This window comes from Odocoileus virginianus, chromosome X (assembly GCF_023699985.2).
Source record: "Odocoileus virginianus isolate 20LAN1187 ecotype Illinois chromosome X, Ovbor_1.2, whole genome shotgun sequence".
Taxonomy (NCBI): Eukaryota; Metazoa; Chordata; class Mammalia; order Artiodactyla; family Cervidae; genus Odocoileus; species Odocoileus virginianus.
The window spans coordinates 10,411,513-10,425,776 of NC_069708.1; the positions used below are offsets into that span (position 1 = coordinate 10,411,513).

General features: G+C 41.9%; 1 protein-coding gene across 1 annotated transcript in view; it reads left to right on the forward strand.

Annotated features, from left to right (window-relative positions):
• Nucleotides 1-12,238, forward strand: part of CYBB (cytochrome b-245 beta chain) — a 33,348-nt gene extending 21,110 nt beyond the window's left edge. Inside the window, exons 9-13 of the mRNA XM_020901491.2 lie at nt 1,490-1,743; nt 3,036-3,198; nt 5,099-5,245; nt 8,007-8,131; nt 9,526-12,238. Of these exons, the coding sequence (XP_020757150.1) occupies nt 1,490-1,743; nt 3,036-3,198; nt 5,099-5,245; nt 8,007-8,131; nt 9,526-9,652 (816 nt within the window). The 3' untranslated portion in view covers nt 9,653-12,238. The remainder of the gene's footprint in view (nt 1-1,489; nt 1,744-3,035; nt 3,199-5,098; nt 5,246-8,006; nt 8,132-9,525) is intronic.
• Nucleotides 12,239-14,264: the final 2,026 nt, after the last annotated feature.

Sequence of the window (14,264 nt, forward strand, 5' to 3'; positions counted from 1 at the left end):
CAAAATTGCAATGTGAGCAGCATAATTTTCAAAGTCATTTTCATCAATCTTTATTTTCTGTTTTCAAAATGAAGCTTTACACCTCCTTAATTCAATGATGAAGGGACATGGGTTGCAGCCTTGTCATTTAAGTTACATTTGGATCACAAACTTTGGAAACATTTGACAATTTTTCTTCAAAGGATTTCCCATTCTCCTACTCCTCACCCATGAAAAGAAAAGCTCAGCAGTATCAGTCAACATTGTGCTCAGTCCCTTCAGTCATGTCTGACTCTTTGCAGCCCCATGGACTGTAGCCTATCAGACTCCTCTGTCCATGGGATTTTCCAGGCAAGAATACTGGAGTGGGTTGCCATGCCTTCCTCCAGGGGATCTTTCCAACCGAGGGATTGAACCAGTGTCTCCTATGTCTCTTGCATCGCAGGTGGATTCCTTACCACCGAGCTACCAGAGAAGCCCCTCAGTCAACGTTAGGAGACTGCTATTTTGTTTCTATTGATTTTCCTTTCCCTTGATGTCCCTTGGTTTGTTTTCTGTTGTGCATATAAAGTCCTTCTAAGATCTCAGGAATCATCACAGAAACAGCATATTACAATGAAAGCATTTTGTTGTGTTCTATTTTTATTTTTATTTACCGACTCACCAGTTGATGGGCATTTGGACTGTTTCCAAATTTTTTTGCTATTGTAAACAAAGCTATTATGAACATTCAGGTACATGGAGAATGAACAATGGGTGGGTGGGGCTTGGCTTTGGGAGAGATGGAAGGTGTACTCCCCAAGTAGAGAGAAACAGAAACAATGCATGAAATCAGGCAGGCTCAAGGTGGGACTTGGGACAAAGACAGACCAGCACCTTAGGCTTGGTTTGGGGGACGTTGCTATACAACTAGTCAATGGGGTCGCCTTCTGCCTCTGTCTGGCTGCTGAGACTCTTGATCATCCCCTAGGGAAACAGGAAGGCTGAGTAGAAAACCATCTCTTCTTCCTGTTTCTAGCCACTGCCTTGATTTCTTAGAGGAAAAGAAAAAATCACAATAAGCTGGAGTCTTAGGTTGAATTCCCCAGCCAAGACTCAGACAGAGAACTGCATGCAGAAAACTTACTGAGGCAGGTTCTCAGGAGATGAACTTGTAAAAGAAAAAAGGCAGGACTGAGGGAAGGAAATGGGTGGCTGTCAAAGTGGTTGCAACTGCAGCCTCAGCGGATCCTACAGGAAGTGCTGGAGCTGGGATGGCCCCCGGGAGTTGTCCCAAAGTGAGGACAAGGGCCAGGCCTTTGGGTCCCTGCATCAGAGCTCATTGTGGGCCACTGGCTACAGCCGAGGGCTCTTCCCAGTAAGAGATTCGTTTGCTGGAAGAACTACTCTGTTGGCCCTGAAGAAGGGACATGGGTGAGGCCTCTTTGCTCAGCCTCTTATCCATACAGACACTAACAGGACAAGTACTGGGAGAAAGGGGCATTTCCAGAGACATGTTTTATTTCCATAGGTGGTCACTCACCCTTTCAAAACCATTGAGCTCCAGATGAAGAAGAAGGGATTCAAGATGGAGGTGGGCCAATACATTTTCGTCAAGTGTCCCATGGTGTCCAGGCTGGAGTGGCACCCTTTCACCCTGACCTCTGCCCCTGAGGAAGACTTCTTTAGCATCCATATCCGCATCGTGGGGGACTGGACAGAGGGACTCTTCAATGCTTGTGGCTGTGATAAGCAGGAGTTTCAAGATGCCTGGAAACTACCAAAGTGAGTACAGAGTGCCTGTTACAAAGGTGCATGAGTTCAGGAAAAATGTCACTAAATAGCTTTGCTTCTCACATCTCTTATTCCAGTAGCCCCTGAGTCTTGACAAAATACACGGATTCTACAAACAGAAGTAACGATCTCTGTGTTCCCCATCTTACATGTGGTGAAGTGTTAGTCTTTCAGTCGTGTCCGACTCTTTGAGACCCCATACACTGTAGCCCACCAGGCTCCTCTGTCCATGGAATTCTTCAGGCAAGAATACTGGAGTGGGTTGCCATGTCCTTCTCCAGGGGATCTTCCCGACCCAGGGATCGAACCCTGGTCTCCTGTGTCTTCTGCATTGCAGGCAGATTCTTTACCATCTGAGCCACCAGGGAAGCTATTTATGCATATTGTATAAATCTTATGTAAAATATAAAATATTTGAATCATATGTTAATCATGGATATTTCCCAATGCCTTTACATTTGTAAGGGTCAAGGTCAAGGTATATTAACTTTAAATCAAAGCTATACTTAAAATTTAATTGCTGTACATTATTTGAGGGGAAATGCCGGGAGGTGCTAGTGGTAAAGAACCCACCTGCCAATGCAGGAGACATAAGACACTCTAGTTCGATCCCTGGGTCGGGAAGATTCCCTGGAGGAGGGCATACCAACCCACTCCAGTATTCTTGCCTGGAGAATCCCATGGACAGGTGAGCCTGGCGGGCCACAGTCCATAGGGTCGCAAAGAGTCAGACACGACTGAAGTGACTTAGCATGCATGCATGCCAGATATTACTCGGTGGGCCTCCTTCTTCCCACATGCCTAACATGGTGTCAGGTACTTAGTAGATGCTGAAGAAAACTTGGTCAAATAACTCAATGACTAGACAAATGGAAAGTGGAGATAATAAATTTATTAGATATTACAGTATGGAGAATTCTCACTTTAATGTGCAAGAATTTCAAGTGCAGGCTGCCCTGGCAAAACACAGACATATGTGTGTGAGTGTGTATGTGGAGTGTGTGTGTGTGTGTTTGATGTGTGAAAGGAGGTACAGGAAAAAATACCCCTAAGAGTTACCGCATGTTTTCAGTTAGCTAAAATTTCCTCTTCTTACTTCCAATCCCAATGTTCACACCAAGTTGGTTACTTGAAAGCCATCTCACAGAAGAAAGTGCCACATCATCAATACATTGTCCCGGTTTAAAGTGATGTATTGCACACCCCCAGTGATAATGTGTGCCCCCTCCACCTCTGAAGAGCAAGACATCTGTGTAACCATCTCCCCCCATGCTTCCCTCCAGGATAGCTGTTGATGGGCCCTTTGGCACCGCAAGTGAGGATGTGTTCAGTTACGAGGTGGTGATGTTAGTGGGAGCAGGGATCGGGGTCACGCCCTTTGCATCCATCCTCAAGTCGGTCTGGTACAAATATTGCAATAAAGCCCCAAATCTGAGGCTCCAAAAGGTAGGTTCTTTCTTTTTTTCAAAGAGCTTGGACTGGTCATCACACTCTGCCAAGTGAAGCCTCAAACAGCCGTCAGGGCAGTGGCTGGCAGAGATCAGGCGAAGTGAAGACAGTTCTGGGTGGTTTCAGAGAGGCAGGCTTCTCACAAGAGGGCTATTTGATAAATTAAAGGTGTCTCTGGGACTTATCTGGTGTTCCAGTGGTGACTCAGCACTTGCACTGCCATGGGTTTTGGGTTCGATGCCTGGTTAGGGAGCTAAGATCCCTCAAGCCTCGCAGCACCACCAAACAAACAAACAAATAAATGTGGTTCTATAGAATCAGGCCTATTATTGAAAGTCGTATACCGTATTTGTGTAGTATTACTAGAAATTCAGAAGAGAGAGCTAAAGTTTTCACAGTCCCAATCCAGTAATTCTCCTTTTGGTAAATTCTCTTCCAACATTTTTCCACTTGTTTATACATTTTTAGAAAGCTGCATATATTGAGTATGTACAATTTCATGTCCCACTCTTTTGAAAACATATAGTGTTTTTCAGTGTTGTCACAAACTTGCTAATAATCATTTTTGATGAGTCCTTCATGTTCCATTGAGAGGATATAGAATAATTTTTCTATCATCTTCTATTAGATATTGAGGTAGATTCCATTTCCAGTCACTCCTCCCCCACATTTATTTGCAGGGGGAGGGCAGGAGACATGTCCTTTCATGACACTTTTACTTTTTTACTTTCTATGGCTGTCTCCTCAGAGTAAAATCCCAGGGGAATTTTTGGTCCCATGTAAATTGGGTTTCATTGCCTGAGAAACGACATCTTTAATAAAGCTTGAGTCACTCTAATAACTGTTGTTATTTATCGCTAAGTTGTGTCCAAGTCTTTGCGACCACATAGACTGTAGCCCAGCAGGCTCCTCTGTCCATGGGATTTCCCAGGCAAGAATACTGGAGTGGGTTGCCATTTCTTTCTCCAGGGGATCTTCCTGAGAGATAACCTCTAGTAGGCACATGGAGCTTACTTTGACTCTCATTCTCCCTTCCCCTCTTTTCGATGTTGAGGAGGTGTGGGTATAACTACTTTTTCCCCTAGAGCTCAGAGGTGTCTGGTGTAGCAGGCAGGGAAGTTGCATGGTGGCAACCATGGCTCATCTGCATCCTACTGATCTTTCTGAAAGGAGAATCCAAGGAAGTGAGGAATTCTGGGAGGCAAGAGCAGTCCCAGGGGACAAGTGGTGGGCTCATGTTTTCTTCTTAAGCTACAGATTTCTGAGAACAAGCTGTTTATTTACTGTCCTGCCATGTAAAGGCCAGAGCAGGTTCATGCGAGCTAGTTTGTCAAATATCTAGAGTTTTCTGAAAACCTATATTTCTAGACATTCTGAGCAACAGGGAAAAGTGGAAGGTGGGAGGGTAGAAATCCATATGTCAATGCTGATAGGTCTCTATTTAAATATAATCTACTCAATTCACAGATATAGAGAACTAAATAGTGGTTACCAGTGGGGAGAAGGGACAGGGAAGGGCAACATAAGGGGAGAGGATCAAGAGATACAAACTATTAGAAATAAAATAGGCTACAAGGATATACAGCATGGGGAATATAGCCAATGATTTATAATAATTATAAATGGGATATAACCTTTGAAATTGTTGATCACTCTATTATATACTTGTAATTAATATAATACTATACATCAACTATACTTCAATTTAAAAATAAAAAATATATATAATGGTTGGATGGCATCATCAACTCAATGCACATGAGTTTGAGCAAAATCTGGAAGATGATGAAGGACTGTGATGCCTGGCATGCTACAGTCCATGGGGTTGCGAAGAGTTGGACATGACTGAATGACTGAACAGCAAATTATCTGCTTCACGGTCTGTCCCCCCTCTCAGATCTACTTCTACTGGCTGTGCCGGGACACACATGCCTTTGAGTGGTTTGCGGACCTGCTGCAGCTGCTGGAAACCCAGATGCAGGAGAAGAACAACTCGGGCTTCCTCAGCTACAATATCTACCTCACTGGCTGGGATGAGTCTCAGGTAAGGACAAGATCCCCAATCTCAGTTCTCTCCCATAGCACCCAGGGCTTACTGACTTCCCATTGGCTATTGGAGTGTCTTGTGTACTGGTTTTAAGACTAGTCAGTGGGTTTAGGTGATCCACTGCATTCACTCCGACTCAGTATGCCCATATGTTCAGACTGTTGAGACTAAATTCAAAGTTGGTATCTGTGGGACAGGTCAAAGCTAGTGAGCCTACAAAGAAGTCAGAGCCATGACTGTGACCTTGTTAGAGCAATGCTCCCACCAGGGGTATTGAACCAGGTGGATAAGATGATCCACTGGGTTATGGGAAGAAAAGAAAATATTAGCTTTATCTCACTCTCCTTCTGTGTGTGTGTGTGTGTATGTGTGTATATGTGTGTGTGTGTGTATATATGTATATGTATATTGCTGTTGTTTAGTCACTAAGTTGTGTCCAACTCTTTTGTGACCCCATGGACTGTAACCCACCAGGTTCCTCTGTCCCTTGGATTTCCCAGGCAAGAATACTGGAGTGGGGTTGCTATTTCCTACTCCAGGGGATCTTCCAGACCCAGGGATCAAACCTGTGTCTCCTTCATTGGCAGGCAGATTCTTTACCGCTGAGCCCCCTGGGAAGCCCATAAATATGTATACACATGCATATATATGGGTATTTATTCCTTTAATTTGTATTATGTATGTTTTATAATATACATAATACATTTAATAAGGAGTCATAATAACTGGTAATAGTTCTTCAGCATATGCTTGTGCCAAGTATTCTTCTTAGTGTTTATATAGATTGTCTAATTAAATCCTCACAACAACCTTATAAGTAGCTATTATCCTTATCCATATTTTACAGATAGAGAAGCCAAGGCCCAGAACAGCTTAGGTCATTTGTCCAAGGGCATCCAAGTGATAAATGTGCCAGGACCTGCACTCTTAACCACTTCCAGTAGTTCATGATAACCGTTTGTAGATAAATCAGTATATATCTAATGAAGGTGATATATGTGTGTATATATGTATACATGTGTGTAGTATATACACATATGTACTACATATGTATATATACACATATGTATATATACTCCCTCCTGAGACATTTAGCAATGAAATTGTGAATTTTCAATGGATAAAACAATTACAGCTACAAGTATTGATAAGATAACAATTCACGAGACAACCCCCCACCACAAAAAACTGCTGCTGCTGCTGCTAAGTCACTTCAGTCGTGTCCGACTCTGTGTGACCCCAAAGACGGCAGCCCACCAGGCTCCCCCATCCACGGGATTCTCCAGGCAAGAACACTGGAGTGGGTTGCCATTTCCTTCTTCAGTGTGTGAAAGTGAAAAGTGAAAGAAGTCGTTCAGTCATGTCCGACTCCTAGCGAACCCATGGACTGCAGCCCACCAGGCTCCCCCGTCCCTGGGATTCTCCAGGCAAGAGTACTGGAGTGGGCTGCCATTTCCTTCTCTGCCACAAAGAACTATCTGGCCTCAAATGTCTAAAGTGATGAGACTGAGAAACTTAGAAACAAGTTAATGATTCCTAGCAGGTAACATGTTTCTAAATAAGCAAAGCTTAATGACTTGGCCCAGAAGCAGCATAACTGTCCTCAGTGAGGAGCTAAGGCAAGAGTTTCTGGTCACTGGCTCAGCTGGCCACACCCACACACTGGCTCCTCATCAGAGACATTTTTCACATATACATTGTACCTGTGAAAACTGACTTCTTCTCATTCAGGTTTTGACATATTGCCTATCATAAATTCTCCAAGTCTTCGGTAAGTCTTGTAGGTCCCATAGGTCCCACAAACATAGGTCCCGGGCCACATGACCATGAAAATTGCTGCTCTAGAAAAGTGGTTTTAAGATGTCACTTCTGCAATTTAAAGACATAACAACAACAAAATTTGATAAAAATGAAACCCAGGGGCAAAAATGTATAATATATAAATTGCTCTGCAGTTGTTTTTTTTTTTAAAAGCCAGGTTTTTTTTTAATGGGAAATTTTTTGCATTGAAAAATAATTCTTTTGCTTTGCAAAACTTTGTGTCTATAGGATTATTAAACCAGAGAAACCAGCCTTCTTAACCTCTTCCATCCCCATTATCCATCCTCTGTCCAGTAAATTTAAAATCTGATTTAATTGTTAAATTTAATTAACCATTTTTACTAAAAAATACCTGTGGTTCAAACTGAGGCTCCCTGGAATGGTAACAGAAAGCAACCCCTCCCCAACCCACCCCCACACAGACTATTAATAGCTTTAGGCTTGGTTTGATGTCTCATTACATTAGCAAAATATGAGTGCATTTTAATCTATGATTGTCTTAATTTTTAGTGATTCTCTCAAAACAGTGGGAGTATATTCGGGATGGACTGCTAGATGTACTGCAGAGAGAAAAACAGTGAAACAGAATTTAAATCATACCCACACTTTAAAGTCTGGCTCAAATGCTGCCACCCTGAGACCTTCTCATATCCTCCGCTTGTCCTCCCTTCTTTGTTCTCATGGAGATGTTTGTGCCTCCTCTATGGCATTCATGGTACCTTAGTCTACAAACAGGATTGCCCACCTTTTTACTTCAAGGTCTCCCTTTCTAGACTATAAATGGCTTGAAATCAGTGTATTCAGTGTTATTGACCTTCTAGCTTCTGGCATAATGCCTTGCTTCAAATATGTACATTTAGAATGGGTAGTTAGAGCTTGGTTTGTGTGTGTTTGTAGAGCATGCCTCTTTTTTCTGAATTCATGTCCTTTCCTGCAGGCCAGTCACTTTGCTGTGCATCATGACGAGGAGAAAGATGTAATCACAGGCCTGAAACAAAAGACCTTGTATGGACGACCCAACTGGGATAACGAGTTCAAGACCATTGGAAGTCAACACCCCAAGTAAGGAGTTCCCCCAAAAGAGTGTTCTTTAGGCTTACCGTGGAAACTAAAATATCTAGATAACTATATTCACACTCATAAAAGTTTCTAAATATCTCTCACTTTAAGAAGAAGTCTTTAAATCACACCCAGAATTGACTGGTGAGTTCCAAACAAAGATTCCCAGGCCCCACCTCAGACTTTCTGAACCCTGCTGCCCCCAAGTAGGCCCGTAACTCAATTCTTTGCTTTTATCCCCTAAATTTCACTCATGTATCTGCTTCTATTAATTCAACAAGATTTATATTGTTTACTAAGGAGACACTGGCCCCATTTTCATGTATAGCTTTTGGGTCCTAGATCATAAGTTGACAGATACCCCAGGTCTTTCCTGCCCTAACTAAAGCTTTAGTCATTATGATGCTTTGAGGAGATCTTTTATCTTGTTAGAACACATGACAAACTCAAGAAATCACCATAAATACACTATGTCATTGCTTCTTACACTTTAATGAACATGTAAATCACTTGGAGGAGCTTTCTAAAATGCTGATTTAGTATATGTGGGGTGGGGCCCAAGAATCTGCATTGTTGGCTTTGAATGGCTTTTTGAGTTTTCTTGAAATCTTAACATGAACAAGGAATTGGAAATACAGTCACATCAAAGAACAAATCATCACAGCTTTGACATTTAAGCCAAACAGATATTTTAGGGCAGATTTGAAAAAAGTGTGAAGTCATAATAATTTAAAAACACAGCTGACCTACTTCAATAATATGTATTCTTGAAAAGCTGACACCAGGGCTACTGGTCTGAAACCACAGCTAGAGGAACAAGGCTTTAGAGTCTAAAAAGTTGAAGGACGAAGCCGCACCAAGTTGTTAGCAGAGTTGCCGTTCCTAAGGCGGGTTTGTTCCTGATTTTAAGACACTGGAGGGACTTCCCTGGTGGTCCAATGGTTAAAAGTCCGAGCTTCAAGTACAGGAGGGTGTGGTTCGATCCTGGGTCACGGAACTAAGCTCTCACATGTCCCATGGTGTGGTCAAAATATTTTTTTTTTTAAAAAAAGATGCTGGAGTGTTTGAGAACACAGAGCCCTGAAAGGAAGTAGACCACAGACTCACAATTTCACCACCATTTTCTCTGTGGTAGAAGTTTCCATAAACCTTGCTTGAATGTCATTTTTTTTTCAATAAAGTCAGCTGCCTTTTGAAGTAGCCAGCTGCCCCCATGAACAGGACCAAGCCACCCTCCTGAGGGCCACCTGAACTCTGTCATTTGTGGAAAGACAAAGGAGCTGAGGAGACTCTGCTCTAAGGCCTAAAATCAATAGGAAATCTCCCCATGTGCTTTGTAATTGATCCCATCCCAAAGCCTAAAACTGTCTTTTTCTTTCTCTTTTTCTCCCCAAAAGTACCAGAATAGGAGTCTTCCTCTGCGGACCGGAAGCCTTGGCTGACACCCTTAATAAGCAGTGCATCTCCAACTCCGACTCTGGTCCCAGGGGAGTGCATTTCATTTTCAACAAGGAAAACTTCTAACTGGTCCCTTCCATGAGGAAATGAATGTGGGTTGTACCACTGAATAACCAAGTAATGCTAGTGGATAATATAAGTTCCTTCCTTAAAAGAAAAAGAAACTATGATATGATGACTTTCCCTGAAAGGAATGTCAAAGATTTTTAATGGTGATAAATTTGCATTTGTATTGAGCTTTGTGGTTTTCAGAGCAATTATATAAACTTTTTTTTTTCATTTTTTTTTTCCCTTCACAGTAATGCCAGAGAAAGGTAGGGCAAAGATTCTCAGACTCAGTTTTCAGGGTGAAAAAAAGGTTCAAAATGGTGAAGTAACCTCCCTAAGATTAAAGCTGAGACTGGCTCTAGGCCATCTGCCTCTAGGTTTGGTGATCTTTCAGCAATAGCAGGTTGCCTGGAAATTGGTTGGTATACTCCCCCAAAGAAGAAGCAAACCAGGGAATAATTATTCATATTCCCTTTTGTGTCATCTTTGTTATCACTACTGTCCTATTGAAGGAAATTTTCCAAGTAGGAGGTAATTTATACTGAGAGTGATTCATCACTTAATAGTGACAACATTCTCCAGTTTACCAATAGAGCAGCCTAACTGGGTCAGAGCTTTCTCCTAAAAAAAGAATATTACACTGACTGGATGTATGTATGACCCACCATTTACACTGGTGCTTGACAAAGAGTGAATACTCATTGAAAGTTAACTGAATGAATGAATGAAAAAACATTTAGAACCATACAGTGCCAAGGTAGAATCAACTGAAAGCCTTAAACAGTATTATCTGAGGAAATCACTTCCAATACTCTAGTTGACCAAACGAGCCTGATTCTCTTTTTTTTTTTTTTCCATTTATTTTTGTTAGTTGGAGGCTAATTACTTTACATAATTACAGTAGTTTTTGTTATACATTGAAATGAATTAGTCATGGATTTACATGTATTCCCCATCCCAGTCCCCCCTCCCACCTCCCTCTCCACCCTATCCCTCTGGGTCTTCCCAGTGCAGAGCCTGATTCTCTTAAAGGTACAGAACAGGCTAAGGTTAGTAACCAATAGGTTGTCCTGTCCAAACACTCTTATTTGAAGCATTGCACCAAAGGGAGATGAAGGCAGAGAAATGAACTCCTCTCATAACTCTGGCTGGCTCCTTTGGTCCTGCTCCTGATGCTATGAGAGAAATGCAAACTAATTTATTGCCCAAAACAGTCCTCTCCAGCCAGCACTTGTGAATTTGAAATTAAGAATTGTGACAAATATGTATCTGACATCTGCTTTAAATAGCATCCACCCTTTGTTTTACTTAAATACACATGCAAAATTGATCTCACTGGTGTAACTAATGATTTATCCTTCTATAATCATGATCATGATAAAATTTACATCCCGGAAACTAAAATCCCTAGCTTACTATGTAGCTTTTGAATTCATATCCAATAGCATATTCTGGATATTCATGAGTCCAAGAATCTCTAAATCATGGTTAATGTAACTGCTCCTATTTCTGGGAACTAAAAACAGCTTTATTTGTTATATTCTCTGGGGCCACAGATATTTAGAAGTAGTCAACTTTAATAATGAGAAAGAAGGAGAAAGGAGCAGAGGGGAAGGGCAGAAGACCAGGTTAGGAGGAAAGGGGAGGGAAGGAGGGAGAGAATAGAAGGAAAGTTAGAGAAAGCCAAAAAAAAAAAAAAAAAGGGAAGGGTAGGGGAAGGGGGTCACTTTCTACCCCAGATTTCTTAAAGTCTTGTATGTATTGAATGTAATTGCAGGAGCCATATACATACTCATTTTATTTTGATCACATAAAGTATTGAATCTGAAATTCTGGCCACAAATTTGATGCTGAGTGGGCCTATTCAGGGGACCGAGCTGAACTAGAAAGAACTCAGTTCTTCCATTGGGTCCCCAGGATGCCCAGGGCACTGAGGGCATCAAGTCAGGCTTGCTTTGGGAAGGTCATTTCCCCACGATGTCCAGGACTGTTTCTTCAAAGAGAAAATTAGGTCCACCCCATTCACACTGCACCTGAGGTATCAGTTCATTCATTCAACAAATTTGTATTGTGCTATTGCTATGACTCAGGCTCCATATTTGTGGTTTCATTTCTTTATGACAAAGTGCGAGTCAGAAGGGGGACCAGGGTTACAGGGAGTCTGAGAATCTGGGCCCTTGCTCCCTATGTGGCATAAGTAAAACCAACTTCATTTGTTGCTCTGAAAATATTTCTCCAGGGTTTTCTATTTTTGACACCCAGAGAGTTACGCCCTGTGTTTCCTGGTTATAAGATGGAAAATGAGTGTAAACATCCTTGTCATTATAAGAGCTTCCTTCCTGCTCCCCAGCCGCTGGCTGCCCATGCAGCCTTTTTAGCATTTAGTATTTAGTAACAGTTACTGAGAGAACTATTAAGCATTATTTTTAATCTCAAAGCTATGAAGGCGTTTCTTATTTCTTTTGCTTTTGCAACATTGTGTTTATTAAATTTGAATACTTGTAGATGTTGTGTGTGAATAGTTTGGGAGAGGGGGGCCCTGGGAAATAATTCTTGGGAAGAACTATCAAAATTGCGCTCAATTATTAAAATGAATGAGCTCTCTCTGTGTCTGTGTTATTGATCTTCGTATTCAAGGATGGACTCAGAGGGCATAGATTTTCTCTGCCCCAGTGGGATTGAGATACTCTGTGTTTTCATAGATGACATGTCAGTTCAGTTCAGTTGCTCAGTCATGTCCGACTGTTTGCAACCCCATGAACCTCAGCACGCCAGGCCTCCCTGTCCATCACAAACTCCCGGAGTTGACTCAAACTCATGCCCATCAAGTCAGTGATGCCATCCAGCCATCTCATCCTCTGTCGTCCCCTTCTCCTACTGCCCCCAATCCCTCCCAGCATCAGGGTCTTTTCCAATGAGTCAACTTTTTGCATGAGGTGGCCAAAGTATTGGAGTTTCAGCTTCAACATCAGTCCTTCCAATGAACACCCAGGACTGATTTCCTTTAGGATGGACTGGTTGGATCTCCTTGCAGTCCAAGGGACTCTCAAGAGTCTCCTCCAACTCCACAGTTCAAAAGCTCAATTCTTCTGCACTCAGCTTTCTTTATAGTCCAACTCTCACATCCATACATGACCACTGGAAAAATCATAGCCTTGACTAGACAGACCTTTGTTGGCAAAGTAATGTCTCTGCTTTTTATTTTTTTTTTATTTTTTTAAATTATGTTGAAATACAGTGGCAATATTAAAATTTTTTTATTATTTTTTTAAATTTATTTTTATTAGTTGGAGGCTAATTACTTTACAATATTGTAGTGGTTTTTGTCATACATTGACATGAATCAGCCATGGATTTACATGTATTCCCCATCCCAATCCCCCCTCCCACCTCCCTCTCTACCCAATCCCTCTGGGTCTTCCCAGTGCACCAGGCCCGAGCACTTGTCTCATGCATCATGTCTCTGCTTTTTAATATGCTGTCTAGGATGGTCATAACTTTCCTTCCAAGGAGTAAGCATCTTTTAATTTCATGGCTGCAATCACCATCTGCAGTGATTTTGGAGCCCAGAAAAATAAAGTCAGCCACTGTTTCCACTGTTTCCCCATCTATTTGCCATGAAGTGATGGGACTGGATGCCATGATCTTAGTTTTCTGAATGTTGAGCTTTAAGCCAACTTTTTCACTCTCTTTCACTTTCATCAAGAGGCTCTTTAGTTCTTCTTCACTTTCTGCCATAAGGGTGGTGTCATCTGCATATCTGAGATTATTGATATTTCTCCCAGCAATCTTGATTCCAATCTGTGCTTCCTCCAACCCAGCATTTCTCATGATGTACTCTGCATATAAGTTAAATAAGCGGGGTGACAATATACAGCTCTGATGTACTCCTTTGCCTATTTGGAACCAGTCTGTTGTTCCATGTCCAGTTCTAACTGTTGCTTCCTGACCTGTATACAGGTTTCTCAAGAGGCAGGTCAGGTGATCTGGTATTCCCATCTCTTTCAGAATTTTCCAGTTTATTGTGATCCACACAGTCAAAGGCTTTGGCATAGTCAATAAAGCAGAAATAGATGTTTTTCTGGAACTCTCTTGCTTTTTTGATGATCCAGCAGATGTTGGCAATTTGATCTCTGGTTCCTCTGCCTTTTCTAAAACCAGCTTGAACATCTGGAAGTTCATGGTTCATGTATTGCTGAAGCCCGGCTTGGAGAATTTTGAGCATTACTTACTAGCCTGTGAGATGAGTGCAATTGTGCAGTAGTTTGAGCATTCTTTGGCATTGCCTTTCTTTGGGATTGGAATGAAAACTGACCTTTTCCAGTCCTGTGGCCACTGCTGAGTTTTCCAAATTTGCTAGCATATTGAGTGCAGCACTTTCACAGCATCATCTTTCAGGATTTGAAATATCTCAACTGGAATTCCATCACCTCCACTAGCTTTGTTCATGGTGATGCTTCCTAAGGCCCACTTGACTTCACATTCCAGGATGTCTGGCTCTGGGTGAGTGATCACACCATCGTGATTATCTGGGTCATGAAGATCTTTTTTGTACAGTTCTTCTGTGTATTCTTGCCACCTGTATTTAATATCTTCTGCTTCTGTTAGGTCCCTACCATTCCAAACCTGG